A 22,375-nucleotide genomic window follows, 5' to 3' on the forward strand; every position below is an offset into this window, starting at 1 on the left:
AACCTTCAAACACCTGTTAAACATTAGTCTTGAAATGACAGCTCTTGTGGAATTAGAGCACAGGAGGTAAGGCTGATCAGCCACACAGGCTCAGACCCCCGGCCTTCCACAAAGGGCCCGTGAAGCCATGAACCTGCGGTCGCCCTGGAGCTCCAGAGCGGTTCTCTCACAGCTCCTGAAGCTTTCCCAGGGCCAGAGGAACTGTGCTCCAGACCCTGGCCCATCCCTCTCCACCCACACTGTTGGCAAAATACCCTTGGAAGTCTAACTCACCTCCATCCTCTTCATCGGGCTGATGGAACGGGAGCGGCACACCCTTCAAACAGGAGAGAAAACTGTGGTGAGGTTTTGCCCCAGGCTCCGCCTCTGGTCAGGAACGGGGTGGGCACTGAATGGGGGCTTGTTTGTGGGTGTCTTGCTCCTTGGAGCTAAAAGCCCACAGAGTTGATGAAAGTGGAAGTTGCTCAGTCGTGTCTGACTCTTTGAGACCCCATGGACTACGAAATCCATGGAATTCTCCAGGCCTGAATACTGGAGTGGGTAGCTGTTCCCTTCTCTAGGGGATCTTCCCAACCCAGGGATCGAGCCCAGGTCTCCAGCACTGCAGATGGATTCTTTACCAGCTGAGCCACCAGGCAAGTCCAAGAATACTGGAGTGGGTAGCCTATCCCTTCTCCAGCGGATCTTCCTGACCCAGGAATTGAACCGGGGTCTCCTGCATTGCAAGTGGACTCTTTACCAGCTGAGCTACCAGGGAAGACCACAGAGTTGATGCCCCTTCCCTTTTCCTTTACTGCTCAGAGTGGCCAAGACACCTGGTAGCATGAGGTCACGGCTAAACTCAAAAAACACCCAGGAAAGAGCAGGAGCAAAACGGGCGACTGCAGGATCAGTGTCCTGCCTGGGAGGACAGGTGCTGCTACTTCTTCCACGTCCCCTGGAAGCCGGCAGAGGATTACTGCAGGGCAGGGGCTGCTAAGCTACGGGCGAATCTGGCTACCGCCTGTTGCTATAAGTAAACTTTCACTGGCACACAGCCACGCTCTTTGGATAATAGGTTGTTTGTGCCTGCTTTTGTGCTACGATGGCAGAGTCGACATTGCATGAAGACCAGGTCTGTGGAGTCTGAAATATATATCGTCTGGCCCTTTAGGGGAGCAGTTTGCTAAGCCCTGACCTAGAGGCAGGTCATACTCTACAGAGAATTGAGAAGCAAATCAACAGGCCTTTACAGAGGATGGGCTCCAGGATGGAGAGAAGCCCACACACTGTACCTCGTAGAGTCTGGTGGCAACAAGTTTTCTACCCGTGGTGTTGATTCCTTCCATGACCACCACCTGAAAGGCAGGCAGCAGACAGACTTGGTCAACAGGAGGTCTGGAAGAAGTTATTGTGATAGAGTTACAAGTACTGTCCAGCTACTCTCATTCCGTAATTGTAAGCTTGGGGGTGTTTTTCTAGAAAACAAATGAAGGGGGTTATATTAGTGTAATAATAATTATGCTTTACATGGTGATCTCATTTTTACAACATTCCTATAAGGTGAGAATTATCATTTCCATTTCACAGACCAGGACACTCTGGGTTTGGGAGGTTAAGTAACATCACCACAGTCATCCGCCCTGCGGGGTGGAGCTGGGGTTGAAACCTGGCAGCAGATCCCAGAGCCAAGGTCGGAGCACACAGGGGATCGGAACCCCCACGCTGGTGTCCGCTCTGGTGCCTGAGCTCCAGTCACACCTCTTGGCATCAGAGGTTAAAAGTGCGGGGCACCTGGCCACAGTCCACCACACACACCAGGAGCAAAGAGCATAGCCGCACCCAGAGGGGAGATGCCTCTGATCTCACCTGTCCAGGAAATAGAGAATATTCTTTGAGCTCAGATAGATCCACTGGAATCTGAGCACCTGAGGAATGTTCCAGATCTCCCTCCAGAATCACCGACTTGTGGTTCAGCTTCCCGTTGCTGTCACAGCCGATCTGGCCCAGCAGGGTGACGGGCTCCTACCGAGATACACAGGAGAACAACAGTCTTTGGGACACAGGAGCTTACAATCTGGTCCGCCCGGTGGAGAGCAAAACAGCGCTCCAACAGCAGCACTCGTGTTTTTGGTGGCGCATCACTTTGAGCCCGAGGCGACCACAAGTATCATCACTGGCTCCCAGGGGTGAAAGGACCCTTAAAGGGCACCTGGCCTGTCCACCATCTAATGCCTCAGCCCCTCTAAGTGGCTGTCTGAGCCACAGCATCTCCAGTGAAGGGGAACTTGCGCCTGAGCCCACCGTCCCCCCTGGCAGCCCACTCACCACATCTCTCTCTCTCTTTTTTTAAGTTCTACCAGCTTCTCGCTACCAACCCATCCATCTCCCTCCACCTTCCTCATGCATGTGTGCTCAGTCATGTAACACCCCATGGACTGCGGCCTGCCAGGCTCCTCCGTCCATGGACTTTTCCAGGCAAGAATACTGGAGTGGGTGCCATTTCCTTCTTCACCCATTTCCTGAATAGTGGTTAATCACAGCTCTGGTTGACTGGGCTCACTAAACACCAGGCACTGTTCCAAAGGCTCATGTGCATCAACTCACTTAACTCGCACAATAACTGTGATGTGGATATTATTATTGCATCCATATTAGACATGAGAAAAACCAGCAGCTGAAAGGTTAGATAATTTAATCAACGTCAAACAGTGGGCAAAGTGTGGGTTTGAAGCCCAGATGTTTGGCTCCAGGGCCATATCCTTTAACCACACACCATACCCGCCTTGTAACAGGAAGTTCTTCTTTAAACTGAGCTGAAATTCCTCTCTCGGTGGCTTCCTCTATCCTGTTCTCACTCCCGGGAGCAAACCGAGGAAGTCTAATCTTTCCCCAAGAGATTGTACAACCCAGCCTCCCCTCCACTACTTCCTCCCAACTCCCCCGAATCTTCCTTATATGACACGGTTTTGCATATCTTCCCCAGCTGGCCATTCTCCTCTGAATGCAAATATGTGACAGAGGTGCCGTAAAGAAACTCTGAGAACACATCTCCCCTTAGAGTACATGCTAGACAGAAAGCACTGTACACGTGCCAGATTAAACTATGACGTGGACACTATTCACAGCACCTGATCCCTGATGACAGAGACCAAAGAAGGGGAGAGACCATGAGTCACCGTTTCTGGAAATCCTCACTTTGCTGCTGTTCTCATATCCTGACACTTGAATGCTTAAGGCCCTCAATCTTGTTTACACGCAAGACTCTAACCCAAGTGCAAAGAAAATGACTTAATCTGGTCACAAAACCAGACAGCACTTATAACCCATTTTACCAAGTTCATCCAAGGTAGATGTTCTAGCTAGAAGGTACATAGTTAGTGAAAAGGAAGCCGGAGGTTGACTTTTCATCATTGATTTAAAAAAACAACATCAATCAGGAAAGACTATTAGAACAACTCTTACCTGTGCTGGGACTAGAATGGGAGCAAAAGCCTCAATTTTGTAATGTTCCTTGAGTTCACTGCCAAGTTCTTCTATCTTACAGGTCAAAACTGAAATCCCAGAGGGAAAAAGCGTGTTTAAGACATTTTACTTGCCAAGCAGAGAAAACACAGCACCTTGTAAAACATTACAGTCAGTCATTTTACAGAAGCGGGCAGGGGCTGAGGACACCAGCCAGTCTGTAAGCTTCTCAAGCCCGAGCCAACTGCCCGATATGCTGAACCCGGCCTTCCATTCGGCCATGGCAGGGGGAGGGAGGGGTCACGGATGAGGTCACAGTCCCAAAGTCGGCCTGGATCCCTCCCCAGCCTGCCTCTTACTCAGGTGGTCAGGGGGCTTTCAGGGAAGCCAAGAACAATCCTAAGAGCCTTCCAGTCTTTCCAAGGAAGAAGCCATAAATGTCTCCGCTTCCTTTAACACTGTAATTGGCTTCCTCTACACAGTTCAAGTGGTTGTTACTGGGAAACGGTTGTGTGCTTTTTCTTAGCAAAGTGCTTGTGATTTGGGAGAATTATTGAGAGTGGTCATCTCATATCCGTTTCCTAATAGGGGCGCCCAGAGGACATCTATCAATCAAAGGCAACCTTGAACTTGTTCTACCAGCCTAGCTGACGCTTTGTTGCTGATTCAAGCCCCTCCAGGTGGTTTTATACCCTCCAGAATGTCAAAGGGAAAAACAAATACCTTCTCGAATGTCTGGGAGCTTCTGAAACATGTATTTGTAGTTCCCGGTGAGCGGCTCTGGATGTCCCAAGACCTTCAGGCTGAGGGGACTAGCTCCTCCTCTCCCGGACCAAGACACCCCCTGTGCCGAGCCAAAGGAGGTAACCACTTCTCCCCGGTTACTTCTCGAGCTGTATTTCTGAGGGGGAGTAGCGCTGATTGGAAGCAAAAGACATCAACGTTACCGCGTTCGTATCTAAAAGGAGAGAGGAGTCTAAGATGAGGTTACCTCTTGGAAATTTGGGATTGGAGGCATGCCAGCCTGGCCTCACATTTTATAAATCTAATCAGCTTAATGGGGTTGGACATTCTGGACCTTTAAGGAATTTTAGGAATGAGGGGGGTTGAGGAATACCAAACGTGTTTAGAAAAGCTTAGACACAGAGACACAGTTTAAAAGGTCTTCTCCTAGCTTAAAACTAACAAAGTAAAACAAAACCCAAACTCTGAATTGATTAAAGAGCCAGTTTCGAGTACCATTTTCTTTCTTATGCATTTTTAGCATTTGTTAGAATATCATCAGAGCCTGAACTCTGGATAAGCCAAAAGTTGCTCTGTGTACACATAACACCTCATGATACAGTTCAAGGTAGAAACAGTAACAAAATGAAGTTAAATGAAAGGGAATCAGCTTTCCCCAGTGTCTCTGGAGGTGGACAGGTAATGAATTCTGTCAGCTAGTGAACAAACACTCCCATTCTCCAAGTCTCAATCGGCAAGTTCTCGTATTTCTCCTCACTCGCTGATAAAGTCCACCTCCGGGGACACACGAGTGTTGCTGATCTGCTTAGAGGACAGCGAGGTCTTCTAAGCCTTTGGTTGTGAACACAGTGCACCGAGAGGCCTGCTTACAACAGGCTTCATTTGATGCCCTGAAACCCTGCGGGAGCCAGTTCTACATGGGCACTGTTCCAGTGGGTGCTGCCAGTTCCTCCTTTCCAGAGAGGCTGCAGCAAACGAGCTTCACTAATGACCTCTGTCTCCAGTGCTGCCTCCACCTGAATAATTTAGAAGTTACTTTCATAAACTACGAAGCCAGTTTCTGATGTCAGTTTTACTAGCGTGCATTACAGAATGACTAGGCAGGGCATCTCGACTGCGCCAAGCTCCTCCCTGCGAAGCTCTGTGAGGCGCACATTACAGCCGGCCCTTTAACCCAGGGAGATGCTCACATGGGGTCTGCTGCAAACAGATCTACAAGTTTCAAAGTCTTGCTTGTTGAGAGAATAGAACTGCTGCCATGGTGCTGGCACCTACGAGAACCACTCTGTAACCAGCCATCTCTGTGCATCCAAAGATGCCCTTCTAAGTCTAGAAAGTTCTATTCGGAAGCCAGGGTGGAAACTCCTGAAAGCAGGAGTGGGCTACACTAAAGTCAAATCCGCCCTCGGGATCCAACTACCTTTCAGGGGACTTCCCCGGTGGTCCAGGGCCTAAGACTCTGTGCTTCCAATGCAGGGGGCCCGGGGTTCAACCTCTGGTCAGGGAACAAGATCCTGTAGGCTGCAACCAAGAGTCTACATGCCACAACTAAAGATTCCACGTGCCGCAACTAAGACTGCTGCTGCTGCTGCTAAGTCGCTTCAGTCGTGTCCGACTCTGTGCTACCCCATAGACTGCAGCCCACCAGGCTCCGCCGTCCCTGGGATTCTCCAGGCAAGAATACTGGAGTGGGTTGCCATTTCCTTCTCCAATGCATGAAAGTGAAAAGTGAAAGTGAAGTCGCTCAGTCGTGCCCGACTCTTAGCGACCCCACGGACTGCAGCCTACCAGGCTCCTCCATCCATGCGGTTTTCCAGGCAGGAGTACTGGAGTGGGTTGCCGTTGCCTTCTCAGACAACTAAGACTAGGCAGAGCCAAATAAATAAATAAATAAATTGAAGAAAAAAAGAAGAATCTGATCCGCTCTGATCTTGAACAATGCTAGCGCTCCCTTTCTTTTTTTCTTTTGTGTGTTTTGGCCCTGCCAAGTGGCTTGTGGGATCTTAGTTCCCTGACAGGGATCAAACCTGGGACTGTGTCAGTGAAAGTGCCGAGTTCTAACCACTGGACTCCCAGGGAGGTCCCTATCACCTCCTTTCTGATGTGACAGAAAGTCTTAGGTTGGCAAGTCTTAAGCTCTGCTTGGTCTAGAAGTGACTCCCGGCAGCCAGTGTCGCCCTAACTGGTTCACATCACTGTTCCTTTGCCCCATCCCGATGCGGCAGCACCTAAAGCCCTTTCTTCTCCTCAGCAGAGCTCCCACTATGGAATTCTCTCATGGAACACGTGTCATTTATGGATTTCCAAAAGTCACACGTGATCCCTGTGGATTTATGTGCATAAGTGGCAGCAGGGATAAAATACCAATGAAGTTGGGGTAGGTTCAGGGACAAGAAAACTCTCAGCAACTAGTTGTAACCTGAGTGAGGAACAAAGAACAGGTTATGCAACATTATGAACAAAGATATGTGCTTTTCTTTTTAAAAAATAAATACCTAAAAAAAAGAAAGAAAGAAACCCAACAACACATGAACTAACAGAAGCAGGTGGAAACCTATTAGCCTCCTCCTGGCAAGAGACTTGCAGGCTCCCCAACTTCTGAATAGACAGTTTGTTTTTGGTAGGAGATATCAGTTTCTGAGCTAGGAAATGAGCCCTAGAAAAGAGGGTGGAAAGTGAGTTTCCTTAACTACAGCTACGAAGCAGTAACTTTCCACACAGGATGAGGGTAGGGAGGGGAGGGAGCAGTCGATCGTCCAGCCAGTCGACTGCAGAGGGAAACGTCCACCCCTCTTCCTTAAGTCAGGCTGTAGTGTCTGGTTACCTCCACCAGGTAACCAGAGAGAGGGGAGGGCAGGCCTGTTGCCTGACAGCTGAATTATCAGAATGCATACCTTGGAGAGAAACTCGATGGTGAGAGGAGCTGATGGGGGCTCCGAGCAGACACACTCCTCTTTGTGAGGGGGGTTTCTGGGGTGGTGATAGTTCGCTTCTGAGAACCCTAGAAGCAAAACAGGAGAAGGGCCCAGTCACTCTAGACCCGGTTGCTAAGTGAAGTGCGCATATCCTTAGGAAGAAAGGGAGGACGTGCCGGATGAAGGGCACAGACCGCACAGGCCTGGGTTTCTTCTGAAGGCCCCATCTTTCAAGCAGAATCTCAGACTTCAGCAACTGTAATTCAGTCCTCGGCAGTACGCTGTCTCCATTTGGGAGGCAACTATGAAACAAATGCCAACAACATCCCCCACAGGACTGCCAAGCAGGCGATTTGTCCTGTCAAATCGCTCGCGGGCTCACGTGTGCTCACTTTCCTTCCCCACCTCTCTGCTTCACCGCAGCTGGGAGTCTGGCTACACACACAGTTTTAACCTGCACGGACACATTTTTCTGTCAAGGGATGGGACCATGTTACTATTTATTCTGGCAAAGTCTACCACACATTTTCAGAATTAAAGAAGGGAGTGACTCCAGGCAGATAACACGGGTGAGCTCATACTTGGAGAGTATTTAGCACACGCCTCACTGATGGTCAGTTTTGTTTTCTGGGTGGTTTTGCTCATCAAGAAGAATCCAAAGAGATGCCTGGAGTGGAGGGTGAAACTGGCAAATCCCGAGATCCCTTGCTTCCCAGAGTCTGGGACAATGGACTGTGGCTGAGCAAAGACAAAATCCTCCGCTGGAGGGAAACCAGGCAGCCGGCTAGTTGGCTGGCGTTCCCCTGCCCTTGGGCTCCTCCTGGCTGCGGGTTTAGGTTATGCCACCAAAGCTGCCTTACAGGGGTGACTACAGACAGGCAAGGAGAGAGAAAGCAGGATTCGAAACCACCCTTAAGTGGCTGGAATGGAAACTAGATTTTAAAAGGACCCTTCTTTATGTACCACACTTATACAATAGCCATTTAAAAATACTCCTTTCTAGTATTTCAATATTTTTCCAATTGAAAACATTCTAATAGTTATAATCTTAGTTTGAATATGATCCTTCATTGAAGTATTATATATACTGAGTTTTTTGCCCTATATTAATTCTGAGCATTTCTCCCACATTGTCAGTCTTCACCCTTTCTGGTAGCTGTGTGGATGGACTTGATATATAATAGTCTACGTAACTACTTCTCTATTGTTGGGTGTATCTGTTTCTGGAGACAACAAATACTGAGGTGCTATCATACACGTAGCTTTTCCTGGAATTTGGATGATTTCTTATGAGAGATTCTTACTAGGAGCGATTACTGGGCCAAACGATGGCAAAGATTTTATGGTTTCAATAGGCTTTTCTCAAACTATTTTTCCCGAAGACCCTTCTAATATATAGGGGGCTACAGAGCTCCAGGTCCATCTCCCAGGATGAAGCAAGAGGACAGGACTCTGGGAAAGAGCAGAGCCTTGGGGCTCAGCCCTCAGCCACGTAGTGAAACCTGACTGTGTCAGCAAACCAGCTCGAGACGTCCCTGGGGTGTGCTCACTCGAAGCAAGCTCAGGAGACTCACTGCTAACACTACGGGCCGGGTTATCCACCCATAATGAGACACACAGAGGGACTGCAGTCTCATACCCTGGGGGAGCTCATCCTCACAGCACACAGGAACCCCAATTATAGCCAGATTATTCACTTATTAGAAGCATGATGCCAGCAGCACGGGAACTTCAAATCCCCAGGCTGACACATCTTTCCCTGTCAGGCGGGACATGTGGAGAGCCGGACTACAACCGGAAGATTTATGGTGAGCACAGGGGCAAAAGAGTAGCTGGTGGGACTTCCCTGGTGGTCCAGTGGCTCAGACTCTGCACTCCCAATGGAGGGGAGCCTGGGTTTAGTCCCTGTTCGGGGAACTAGATCCTACATGCTGCAACTAAGACCTGGCACAGTCAAAGAAATAAATAAGTATTTTAAAATAAAAAAAAGAGTAGCTGTCATTGCACAAGTTAAATATTTAATGGTGACAAGCTAAGACCACTGACATACTTACCTCTGCAACATGGGCCCTCCTGCCCCTGGCACCAGTCTGGGTGGGAAAGGCCAGCCCTGGGCTCTGACCCTGTCATCGTGCTGCGCTGATCCCGAGTTCCCCCACGTGCTGGGCACTGTTCAAGTCTTTTTCCTGTTTCTACCCCAGATCCAGTCTGCCTCTCCTCTGAGCTCCAGATGCATATTTCAAACTGTTCACTCATTTCAGCTCATCTCTTAGCTATGATTTCATGGCCAAACTTTGATCTGTGTTTGAGCCTCCTGAGTACTTCTGTAGCAGGAATGGGGTGTCCGCAATATGGTATTTCAGCCATCAGAAAGGTGTATACTTCAACAGCAAATTAAGTAAACTTGCATCTGATTTATGCGTTAGTCTACTGAGAGCTGAGTTACCACGAGTCAGTCCTCCCAAATATGAACAACTCTGATGCTGTGAACATTTTAGCTTTCTTGTTCTCCACAGGCACATTTAAATGACTCACCTTTCCTTCCTTCTTTTTTTGGGTGGGGGGCCATGCAGCGTGGCTTGTGGGATCTTAGTTCCCAGATCAGAGACTGAACCCAGGGCCCTGGCAGTGAGAGCACCAGGTTCTTGCCAGGGAATTCCCTAATCATCTTCTTTCTTACAGTGTAATTTACTTTGATAGATTAAGGCTTGCTCCTTGTTTAAGGATTGCCACAAATTCATTTTCTATAAAGACTAACTATGATTACTGAATACATTGCTTTGGGTTTGGCACTTTACATGTTCATTTAGTTTTCAAGCCCTTCAAGATATTATTCAAGATAATATCACGGGGTATTATCTGCTGGCTCTTGGCTTCTTGAGGGCAGAGCACAACCTTGCCTGCTTCATTCACCAGTTCATCCAGTGTCTGGCACACAGTAGTTGCTCAGCAAGTGAATGAATGAACCCTGATTATGTAGGAAAGGAAACGGCAGCTCAGAGAGATAAAAGCAGCTCACTCAAGGTCACTTATGTTTTTGACTCAGGCTTTGAGGACCATGCCCTTCCACTGCTCTACTCCACCTCTTACCATGGGGTCCAACACGTAAACTGGATAAGCAACAGTTATAGTTCCTCCACTTGATACAAAACTAGACACCCATTAAAAAAGAGCAATTATGGGGAAATTACACTGATCAAAATTTTATGATATGCTAACTGAAGACAGCAGGATAACTATGTGTCCACAAGGACTGCCATCATGAAAAATCATCTACGCACATGATCGGAAAGGAAGATGCATACGTGGAAATAGACTAGGAACAGTATGAGTGGCTAATTTTCTCCTTCAGAACTTCAAGTGCTGTGCTGATATTTTTAGAATAAACAAAAAAAATGCTACGTGTAGAAAGCAATTTCCAAACAGGGTACACGCACCTTAGAGGGTGTGGTGTAAGAGTTCAAGAGGGTCTCCTCTTCCTCCTCCACTTCAATTCTAAAAACACTGGTTAAGAGAAACAATAAACTTCCATCCAAAATCTAAGGCAAGGATCGATCAAATAAGAAATGTGAATACTAGGTATATTACTTTAAATTTGAGTTTGTTCTCATGTTTTTTGTAGTTTTCAAAAAATTATTTATTTATTAAAAAAAAATTTTTTTTTTTAGGCCATGTCATGTGGCACACCAGATTTTAGTTTCCTGACCAGAGATGGAATCCATGTCCCCTGCATTGGGAACTCGGAGTCTTAACCACTGGACCACCAGGGAAATCCCTTATTACTTGCTCTTAACTTACACATGCAACTATAGACAAATGATAAAATACAATATGTAGTTTGATACAAGGGCCTTGAGCAGAAAAGGATACAGCTCTTGTATGGAAACAATGTCTCTGGCTCCTGCGTGCCTGAGCCCTTTGTCCTTGGAGGCGCCATGTCGGGTTTTGGATACTCTTTTGCTCAGAAACTGAGGAATAAAAGATAATGAATATATTATTCCATAGTCAAGTAATAGAGGAAGTGTTTCCCATAGTCATGAGATAATAATGGCCATTTTGAAATATAATCGAAAATATAAAATTCCTCAAAGGAAGAATGAAGATGTACATGATAGACTAAAGATTAAAAACTTAACCTGTCGCTGTTTCTCTCCAACACATAACAATTCTAATATTAACACCAATTACTTGCTGACAAACTACCACCTGCTGAGTGTAGTTTTAGGGGGACTTACAACCATTCTCAATTCACTCAATAACCATAAAATATACACATCATGGGGACCACTGACTGAAGAGGAAACTGAGGTTAGGAGTCATTACAGAGTTGGTCCAAGCTCACTTTGGGACTGGAATCCAGGTCTGATTCTAAGGTACACACTCTTCTCAATACAGTGCTCCACCTTCCGACAGAGCAGACATGGATATTTACATTATTAGTTTGCCTACAGTTTCTTCTTACCTCGTGCTCAAAAGAATTCAGGGTCTCTAAGGTAAAGCAGTCTTTACGTGTGCTGGTGCAGAAGGCTATAAGCTCGCTGGCCATTCCCTCTTCATTCTGTCCATACAGAATGCACAATTCTACCACTGCAGGGGGAAATTGGACACATAAGAACTTAGTTCATTTCTTGTGGCTTTCACCTTGAAAAGTGAAAATAATCTTTTATTTATTCAATAGTCATTTATTCAGCACCTACTAGGGACAGGCACTGTTCTAGGCACAAGGATATATGAATAGCAGTGAATAACAAAGAGACAAACCCTTGTTCTCACACAGCTCACTATGGAGGGGAGACATAAAACAACCAAATAAGTAAAAAATGTATGTTAGCTGGTTAAATGTGTTTTGTAGAAAAAATAAAGCCTGGAGAGGGATCAGGGGGCTGGCAATTTTAAACACAGTGATTAGGGAAGGCTTCATTGAGGGCATGACATCTGAGTAGACTTGGAAGAAGTAAAGGAGTGTGGCAGGCAGTGTTGAGGGGTAAGAGCTTTCAGGCAAGGATCCTGAGGGAGAAGCAAGAGCAGCAAGACCTCCACGGCTAGGATGCAAAGAGGAAGGAGGAGACAGAGACAAGCTGAAAGGGTAAAGGGGGTGCAGACCGTTGGCCCCTGTAATTATTCTGAGCAAGCTCAGAAATCACTGGATGGTTTGACTAGAACAGTAACACAACCTGACTTCCACTGAACAGGGTCACCCTGGCTGCTGTGTTAAGCAGATTGAAGGGGACAAGGGCTGAATCAGGGACCAATGAAGAGAACCATGGCAAAATCCATGGCGAGAGATGACAGTTGCTTGGGTCAAGGCAGTGTCAGTAGAGGAGGGGAGAAGTGGTTGGACTCTAGACTGGAAGCATCCCGAAGGTAGAGCCCCTGGGATCTGCTGACCGGATGTGGGGTGTGAAGAGAGAAAGTCATGAGGATGATGCTGTGGGTTTAGCCTGAGCATCTAGAAGGGGCCAGTTACTATGAACTGAGGTGGGGAGGCAGCAGGAGGAACTCTGAGGAGAGGGAGCAGGAGCTTAGCTTCAGACACTGAGGCTGAGATGCCAATCAGACTTCCAGCTGGAGACATGTGGGAGGCAGACTGGCCTGCAGATCAGGCAAAAGGTCTGGGCTGAGTTATAAATTTGGGGACCACTAGCAAACACATGGGAGAAGGCAATGGCACCCCACTCCAGTACTCTTGCCTGGAAAATCCCATGGATGGAGGAGCCTGGTAGGCTGCAGTCCATGAAGTCGAGAAGAGTTGGACACGACTGAGCGACTTCACTTTCACTTTTCACTTTCATGCACTGGAGAAGGAAATGGCAACCCACTCCAGTGTTCTTGCCTGGAGAATCCCAGGGACGGGGGAGCCTGGTGGGCTGCCGTCTATGGGGTCGCACAGAGTTGGACACGACTGAAGCGACTTAGCAGCAGCAGCAGCAGCAAACACATGAGATCAGGTGAGATCATCAAGGAGCTGGGGCTTAGGCTGCAGAGGAATGTGCAAAGGCTAAGAGGTGGTGGCATGCACATTAGAACACCCAGGAGGAGTGTCCAAGGAGCTAAGAGGAAAACGCATTTTAAAGAAGAGGACCGGATGAATGGCATCAAATGCTGCTGCTCATCCAAAGGCGGACTGAAAAATGCATCTGTGGCTTTGGCCAGGTGAAGGTCGTTGGTGACCTTGGGAGGAGCAGTTTTGGTGAACTGGTGGGGATGAAAAAGCTGACTGAAATGGGCTTAAACAGAAAAAACTGAAGAAGAGGCCATCATTCGGAGAAGATTTGTTGTAACTGGGAGAAGATAACGGGAGTGGGATGGGGCAACAATGGAGTACTTAAAGGTTGGGGTAAGAGTCACATTCCTAGGCTACTAGAAAAAATATCTTATGGAGAGAAAACAGAAAATAAGAAAGGGAAGAATTACTGAAGTGATGTCCTTAAGGAGGAGAGAAGGAATGGGATTCAAGACTCAAGTGGAGCGTGTGGCTTTTGCTGGAAATATGGAGAATTTATTCACTGTAATGGGAGGAGGCAAGGAATATAGCATAGACACAGGTCCTTCTATTTTTCTCAGGGAAACAGAAAGTAAGTTCATCAGCTGAGAGTAAGCGTGGGACAGAAGATTGTCAAAGGAGGAGCAGGTGACGAATGTCTCCCACAGGAGACTCAGAGTGAACAGATCAGGGAAATATGCTAAGATATGTCAGGCAATATTAAGGTCCAGGTGAGGTTAGCAATTATGAAGTACAAGTCTAGAATTCCCACATCACTGCCAATGTAGTCCGACATGAAATGGAACCAGTAGGCATCTTGGATTGAAGCCTTGACAAACTTAGTTCACACAACTAATTTCTCCTGTTTTGACTCTAGGCTCACCAGATAAACTTCTGACTATGATTGGTTTTCTCATTCAAGTCTCCTGTTGGGAAGAGAATGCCCTGGAGATAAAAATTTAGAGTATTCCAGTCTCTCATAAATTAACGTTTGCATTCTGGTTTTCTATATTAAAAAAGAAGTTCAATGTGCTGATGAAGGGTAAAGGCAGATGCATGATCATCCTGATTCTAAAACCGGTAACTCCACACCTCCTGAGAGTTTGCTTCCTGACACTGCCCTAGAGCCTCACCAATACAATGGACTACTGGACGTGGGCGCAGGAGATCTGGTTCACAAACCAGCTCAGGCAATTAACTCTCCTTATCTGTTTCTCCGAGGCTCAGCGGTAAAGAATATGCCTGCAGTGCAGCAGACATGGGTTCGATCCCTGGGTCGGGAAGCTCCCCTGGAAAAGTAAATGGCAACCCACTCCAGTATCTTGCCTGGAAAATCTCATGGTCACAGGAGCCTTGCAGGCTATAGTCCATGGGGTCATAAAACATTTCGACACACCTAGCCTCTAAACAACAATAGGTTTCTCCACCTGTAAACTTTGTCAGCAACAGCTGCTAAGCTCCTTAAAGTTCCTTGCAAAGCTAAAATTTAATTTTAGGAACCCAGGTCAGGGACTCTTATTTACACAGACCACCAACAGTTTTGATGAGAAGTGATGGATCAGCAGAAGTTAAGGTGTAGGCTGGAAAGGGAGGAGCCAGGAATAAAAAGCTACATTTCAAAATCCCAACATCTCTTGCTTTTCTGTTGGGCTTTAAACATTTTCCTAATTCTGTGCAACTGCGCTGACTGAAAACCATTCTTCACATTCTTATTTTTCAGTTGGGATCCAAGCAGTACCCTGTGAGCATTTCAAAGTTTCAAACTCAGTTTCACCCATCTCATAAACACCGACAAGCCCCATCTAGGGGAGGTGAACCTCGGAATACAGCAGGGAGGGGGGTGGACCTGGGCTGGGGTCCAGAGAGGGGGCAAGGAACTCACATTTCTCAATCACAGCCTCCTCGCATTCTAGGCCGAAGATCTGCAACTCCTCCACCAAGAGCTGGGCGGACACAGCCATGATGACCCAGGAGGGGGACAGGGGCCGGGCCCACCCTAGCTCCGACCTGACGCCAAGAAACCCACAAGCGTGGAGATCGATGAGCAGAACGAGGTCCCTCTGATCCTTTCACCCTCCGAGGGTCTGAGGCGGAGAGTGACCAAACGGCCCAAGACCTCAGGCGGTCAGAAGGGCCCAGTCGTCAGTCACGGAGAAACACTATTTCCTTCTTTTTTTGGAAGCCCTCAAACGCCTAGAGAAAGAAAACAGAAAGCTTGAGAAGTTCGCTCTCCTGGAACGTCCTGCTTCCTAAAAGCCACTGCAGAGCTTCTCAGAGATGGGAGCAAAACAGTGTAGCCCGGAAAAACCCGCCAAATGATTTGTACGGCGCACGCATGCGCGAGACCCAGGTTCAACCCCACCACTTCCTCCTGCTTCCGGCTGTCAGGTCCCTGACTATGCGCGCGCACGCGCGTCCGAGAACGCTTGAGCACAAACGCCTGAGCGCCAGCTCGCGCGCCGGTGCCTGGCTGCCCGCCCGCTCTACAGGCGGCTCCGCAGTTAGCCTTGGTGCTACGCTAAGTCTTCAGTCATGTCTGACTCTTTGCGAGCCCATGGATCATAGCCCGACAGACTCCTCTGTTCATGGGCTTCTCCAGGCAGAGTACTGGAGTGGGTTGCCATTTCCTACTCCAGGGGATCTTCCCAACCCAGGGATCCAACCTGAATCTCTTACTTGTCCTGGATTGGCAGGCGGGTTCTTTACCACTAGCGCCACCTGGGAAGAGATTCCTTCAGTTCAGTTCAGTCGCTCATTCGTGTCCGACTCTGCGACCCCAGGGATTGCAGCACACCAGGCTTCCCTGTCCATCACCAACTCCCAGAGTTTACTCAAATTCATATCCATCGAGTCGGTGATGCCATCCAACCATCTCATCCTCTGTCGTCCCCTTCTCCTCCTGCCTTCAATCTTTCCCAGCATCAGGGTCTTTTCCAAGGAGTCAGTTCTTTGCATCAGGTGGCCAAAGTTTTGGAGTTTCAACATCAGTCCTTCCAATGAATATTCAGGACTGATTTCCTTTAGGATGGACTGGTTTGATCTCCTTGCAGTCCAAGGGGCTCTTAAGAGTCTTCTCCAACACCACAGTTCAAAAGCATCATTTCTTTGGTACTCAGCTTTCTTTATGGTCCAACTCTCACAACCATACATGACTACTGGAAAAACCATAGCTTTTAGTAGATGGACCTTTATTGGCAAAGTAATGTCTCTACTTTTTAATATACTGTCTAGGTTGAGCATAGCTTTTCTTCCAAGGGGCAAGTGTCTTTCAATTTCATGGCTGCAGTCACCATCTGGAGTGATTTTGGAGCCCAAGAAAATAAACTGTACTAATTCCATTGTTTGCCCATCTATTGGCCATGAAGTGATGGGACCGGATGCCATGATCTTAGTTTTTTGAATGTTGAGTTTTAAGCCAGCTTTTTCACTCTTCTCTTTCACTTTCATCAAGAGGCTCTTTAGTTCCTCTTTGCTTTCTGCCATAAGGGTAGTGTCATCTGTGTATCTGAGGTTATTGATATTTCTCCCGGCAATCTTGATTCCAGCTTGTGCTTCATCCAGCCCCGCATTTAGCATGATGTACTCTGCATGTAAGTTAAATAAGCAGGGTGACTTACCTGGCATGAAAGCTAGCCTTCTGCATACAAAAGCTGTACCTGTACTGTGGTTAGTTGCTCAATCGTGTCCAACTCTTAGCCCACCAGGCTCCTCTGTCCATGGGATTCTCCAGGCAAGAATACAGGAGTGGGTTGCCATGCCCTCCTCCAGGAGATATTCCCAACCCAGGGATCGAACCCAGGTCTTCCACATTGCAGGAGGATTCTTTACCATCTGAGCCACCAGGGAAGCCCATGAATACTGGAGTGGGTAACCTATCCCTTCTCCAGGGGATCTTCCCTATCCAGGAATTGAACTGGGGTTTCCTGCATTGCAGGCAAATTCTTTACCAGCTGAGCTACCAGGAAAGCTCAAAGCTGTAACTGCCAGCACCAAAATCCCGGTTTTGTACCTTGCTTTCCGGGCACCCCCTGCTCCATGTTATTCATTGAGGTGTGTCTGTCACTCTTTCGTCTTGCCCTTTGGTGCACAGATGCATCGAGTACATGCCGTTAAGTGTCCTATTCTGTGCCCAGTGCAGGAGAGGAAAGCCTGTAGTCCCACTCGGTCTCCTGGGTCATCTCTGCCCTCAGTGTGATTTCTTTAGGGAATCTGGTTACCATGGTTATCGTCATGGTTACTACCATGGTCCCAGTCATAGTGATAGATCTGTTTTCTGGATCTGGAGCATTTCAATGAAGAAGAAATGGAAAGGAGACAAGTGATTTAGTTTTGGAGACAACCTAATTGGAATTTTCAGGTAGAGGTTCCCAGTGAGTTACTGGAAGCTTGGGAGTGAAGATGAGTCAGTAAATGGGAGAGAGTTCAGAGGTAAGATGAGAAGAGGGTCTTCCCCCCAAATACCTCCTAATTCATTGAGCCAAAAATCTCCATTGGCTCAGCTTAGATCAAATAACCTTAGACATCATACTTCAGTAATGGGATGGTAGGTTGGTAGAGTCTCTAGAAAAACTTGGCGTTATATATCAGGAGCCTTAAAAATATTCATCCCTCTTGACTCAGCATTTCTTATCCTAAGAAAACCGGCCAAAATTCAAAGTTTTATAAACAAAGATGCTCTTCATTTTTTGTTGTTGTTGTTTGTGAAAAAAAAAAAAAAACAATTAAAAAATGGAAATAGAGTGTCCAGAGGTAGGAAAGTATAGAGCATCACTAGAGCAGTGATTCTCAAGACTGTACTAGAGAGACTTTCCTGGTGGTGCAGTGGTGAAGACGTGGCGCTTCCACTGCAGGGGCACGGGGTCTGGGTTTGATCTCTGCTTGGGGAACAAACATCATTATGCCTTGGAGTACAGCCAAAAAATAGAAGCAAAACAACAACAACAGACATTAAAAAGAGACTGCACTAAGGGGTCAAAGGCTTTCAGGGGGCACCTGAGGACATGAGGGAGGAAGGGCCAGGCAGAGCCCTGTCTTGGCCTCAGTCCAGCCCTGTGAAACAGGGTGTACTCTGCGTATGAACTGCGGTTGGGAGAGGGCTGGGGAGGGAAAACCACCTTACATTCCCCTAAGACTTATTACTGGTGGGTACCAAGGACAGAGGGTGGGATCCGTTCACCTGGGTACAAGCAGTAGAGCATATATTTTTCTGTTGCTATGTAATAATTTATCACCAATTTAGTGGCATAAAACAACATTCATCTATTAACCCACAGATCAGTAGGTCAGAAGTCTGGGCGCAACATGTCTGGGTTCTCAGTAAGGTAGAAATTAAAGTGTTGGCTAAGTTGCATTCCTTTCTAGAAGTTTCTGCCACCAGCTAGGGACAGTGCTTTTAGTGGGCTCATGTTAGGTTAGGACCACCTAGATAATGTCACTTTCTTAAGGTCAACTGATTTGGGAACATAATTACATCTGTAAATCCCTTGATAGCAGTGTGAGGAGGGCATTGCTCCAACAGGAAAAGACATTGACCCAATCAGTTCAGTTCAGTCACTCAGTTGTGTATGACTCTTTGCGACCCCATGGACTGTAGCACGCTATGCCCCCCTGTCCAACTCCTGGAATTTACCCAAACTCATGTCCTTTGAGTCGGTGATGCCATCCAACCATCTCATCCTCTGTCGTCCCCTTCTTCTCCCACCTTCAATCTTTCTCAGCATCAAGGTCTTTTCAAATGAGTCAGCTCTTCACATCAGGTGGCCAAAATATTGGAATTTCAGCTTCAACATCAGTCCTCCCAATAAACACTCAGGACTGATCTCCTTCAGAATGGACTGGTTGGATCTCCTTGCAGTCCAAGGGACTCTCAAGAGTCTTCTCCAACACCACAGTTCAAAAGCATCAATTCTTCAGCACTCAGCTTTCTTTATAGTCCAACTCTCACATCCATACATAAACACAGGAAAAATCATAGCCTTGACTAGATGGACCTTGGTTGGTAAAGTAATGTCTCTGCTTTTTAATATTAACCCAATAGAACACAACAAAGAAAAAAAGCAGAAGAGGAAGTTATTAGAACCATGACATGATCTATTTTGAAATATATAATGCCTTCAATATTGGATATGGTTTCATTACATGGTGATTACCAAAATAGTGTCGTATAATGGTGAGAGAGTTAAAACATCATCTGTTCTGGGTGTTAAACAGGCTAAGAATGACTTTGACCCCTCTATCCTTTTTTGAATTATCATGCTTCATTGCTCAGTTGTGTCCAGCTCTTTGCGACCCCACAGACTGTAGCCTGCCAGGCTCCTCTGTCCATGGGATTCTCCTGGCAAGTATACTGGTGTGAGTAGCCATTCCCTTCTCCAGGGGATCTTCCTGACCCAGAGACCCAGGGTCTCCTGCATTACAGGCCAATTCTTTACCATCTGAGCCACCGGGGAAGTCCCTCAGTTTTTTTTTTTTTTTATTAGCTGTTATTATCTGCAGATGAGTGATGAGGGTTGATAGTCAAAGGACTGGTTCTGGTCTCTTCTAGAAAGCTTTCAAGAGCATGTCAAGACTTTCTTTTTAGAATGTAGGGTTATTCGTCATATATCGTATTCAGATAAAAGGGAAAAAATCTCTACATCCTGTAACAAATGCTTAGTGACCATTTGGATTGTTTTTTTTCTGCAGATTTACATCCGTTGTACTTTGCCTTTCCTTACCAAGCAACAGGAGCTTTTTGTACATCAAAGACAGGGGTCAAAAACTATTGCCCTTAGGCCAAATTTGACCAGTTATCTTTTTTATGAGGCTTGCAAGTCAAGAATGGTTTTTATATTTAAAATTATCTGTTTATTTATTTAATTAATTTATTTTGTTTTTGACCATGCTGCATGGCTTGTAGGGTCTTAGTTCCCTGACCAGAGATCGAACCTGGGTTCACAGCAATGAACGTGTGGAGTCCTAACCACTGGGCTGTCAGGGAATTCCCAGGTTTTGCATTTTAATTTTTTTAAAGGGATATTCCTTTACTTTGCATTATGACCAACAGTGATTATCAATTTTATGATGATGCCATAATTTAAAAAGTAATTTTATTCATTAGTTTTTTTGGCGGCCCTGGGCCTCTGTTGCTGTGCACAGGCTTTCTCTAGTTGCGGCACGTGGGGGCCAGTCTTCGCTGCGGTGAGCAGACTTCTCTTTGCAGTGGCTTCTCGTTGTGGAGCACAGTCTCTAGAGTGTGTGGGCTTCAGTTATGGTGTGTGGGCTGAGTTGCTCTGAGGTGTGTTGAATCTTCCGGGACCAGGGGTCAAAACTGTGTCCCTAGCAATGACAGGTTGATTCCTAACCACTGGACCACCAAAGAAGTCCCTCAGTTTTTACATTTTTAAATGGTTGAAAAAAAAATGATTTGTGGAAATTATATGAAATGCAAACATCAGTATCCATGTAGTTTTTTTAGAACAGAGCCGCGCGTATTTGTTTATGAATGCTTTATGGTTGCATTTGTGCTACAGAGAAAAACTTGAAGGGTTATGATTGAGGCCCTGAAGCCTCAAATATTTACCGTCTGACTCTTTACAGAAAATGTTTGCAGATGTTTGCCATAGACAATAATCACTGTCCATCAAAGGTGTTGCATGTATATTTTTCCCAGCCTTTTTTTTTTAATCAAAGGTATTTTTATCCTATTTTCTTCCAGGTGTATTGAGATATAATTGACATACAGCACCATGTAAGTTTAAGGTGTATGGCATAATGATTTGACTGACTGACATCATGAAATGATGACCACAGTAAGCTTAGGGAACATCCATCATTTCCTAGAGATACAACATTATAGAAATAGAAGAAAAATAATGTAGAGCAGTGTTAGTTATTGGAGAAGGCGATAGCACCCCACTCTAGTACTCTTGCCTGGAAAATCCCATGGACGGAGGAACCTGGTAGGCTGCAGTCCATGGGGTTGCAAAGAGTTGGACACGACTGAGTGACTTCACTTTCACTTTTCACTTTCATGCATTGGAGAAGGAAATGGCAACCCACTCCAGTGTTCTTGCCTGGAGAATCCCAGGGACGGGGGAGCCTAGTGGGCTGCCGTCTATGGGGTCGCATAGAGTCAGACATGACTGAAGCGACTTAGCAGTGTTAGTTATATTTATCATGTTGTACATCACACCCCTATCGAAATCATTAGGCCGCATTTTGGGGTGGTCCAAGAGGCTCTAGCTCTTTATGTCTCAGGGCATAAGTACTGGAGTTTCAGCTTTAGCATCATTCCTTCCAAAGGCAAATCATATTACTTCACACCCACTAGAATGGATATAACAAAAAAGGATGAACAATAGCAAATGTAGAATTTGTGAAGAAGCTGAAACCTTCATACATGCTGATGGGAATGCAAAATTTAGAGCAAACAGTCTGATAGTTCGTCAAATAATTAAACGTAGAGTTACCATGTTGCTGTGCTAAGTTGCTTCAGTCGTGTTTGACTCTTTGTGACTCTCTGGACTGTAGCCCACCAGGCTCCTCTGTCCATGGGGATTCTCCAGGCAAGAACACTAGAGTGGGTCGCCATCCACTCCTCCAAGGGATCTTCCTGACCCAGGGATGGAACCTGCAGCTCATATGTCTCCTTCACTGGCAGGCATGTTCTTTACCACCAGGGCCACCTGGGAAGCCCCTGGGAATTACCATATAATCCAGCAATTCCACTCCTAGGTATATACTCAAGAGAATTGAAGGCATATGTTTATACAAATACGTCTACAAGAATATTCATAATGGCGCTATTTATAATAGCCAAAGAATGGAAACAACCAAATGTCCATCGACTGATGAGTGGATAATAAAATATGACATACCCATACAATGAGATATTATTCAGTGAATAAAAAGGAATAAAGTTACTGATTCATGCTACAACATGGATGAATCTTGAAAGCATTATGTTAAGTGAGAGAAGACAGAAACAAAAAAACAAAAAAGAAACAAAAAATATATATATTGTATAGTTCCATCCATAGGAAATGTTCAGAATAGATACATCTGTAGAGACAAAGAATAGATTTGTGGTTTCAGGGGCTAGGGAGGGAGAATGTGGAGTGACTGCTAATTGGTAAAGGGTTTCTTTTTTGGGGTGATGAAAATGTACTAGCATTTAATAGTGGTGATGGTTACACAGTTGTGTGAATATACAACATTGTGAATGTACAACATTGTGAATGTACTGCTGCTGCTGCTGCTAAGTCGCTTCAGTCGTGTCCAACTCTGTGCGACCCCATAGACGGCAGCC

At 46.3% G+C, this 22,375-nt stretch overlaps 1 protein-coding gene across 2 annotated transcripts in view; it reads right to left on the reverse strand.

The window, feature by feature from the left end:
• POLA2 (DNA polymerase alpha 2, accessory subunit) overlaps positions 1–21,745 on the reverse strand; it is a 33,697-nt gene extending 11,952 nt beyond the window's left edge. Inside the window, exons 1-11 of one of the 2 annotated variants that reach the window (XM_055580832.1) lie at positions 21,537–21,745; positions 14,969–15,279; positions 11,566–11,690; positions 10,974–11,071; positions 10,541–10,598; positions 7,083–7,189; positions 4,168–4,361; positions 3,445–3,533; positions 1,849–2,004; positions 1,275–1,337; positions 274–316 (exon numbers count right to left, since the gene is read on the reverse strand). In XM_055580832.1, coding sequence (XP_055436807.1) covers positions 274–316; positions 1,275–1,337; positions 1,849–2,004; positions 3,445–3,533; positions 4,168–4,361; positions 7,083–7,189; positions 10,541–10,598; positions 10,974–11,071; positions 11,566–11,690; positions 14,969–15,047 — 1,012 coding nt within the window. In that variant the 5' untranslated portion in view covers positions 15,048–15,279; positions 21,537–21,745. Of the gene's footprint in view, positions 1–273; positions 317–1,274; positions 1,338–1,848; positions 2,005–3,444; positions 3,534–4,167; positions 4,362–7,082; positions 7,190–10,540; positions 10,599–10,973; positions 11,072–11,565; positions 11,691–14,968; positions 15,504–21,536 lie in introns of those variants that run through there. The other variant, XM_055580831.1, reaches the window with a different exon arrangement.
• Between the last annotated feature and the right edge of the window lie 630 nt (positions 21,746–22,375).

The sequence above is a fragment of the Bubalus kerabau genome, chromosome 5 (assembly GCF_029407905.1).
Source record: "Bubalus kerabau isolate K-KA32 ecotype Philippines breed swamp buffalo chromosome 5, PCC_UOA_SB_1v2, whole genome shotgun sequence".
NCBI classification, from domain to species: domain Eukaryota; kingdom Metazoa; phylum Chordata; class Mammalia; order Artiodactyla; family Bovidae; genus Bubalus; species Bubalus kerabau.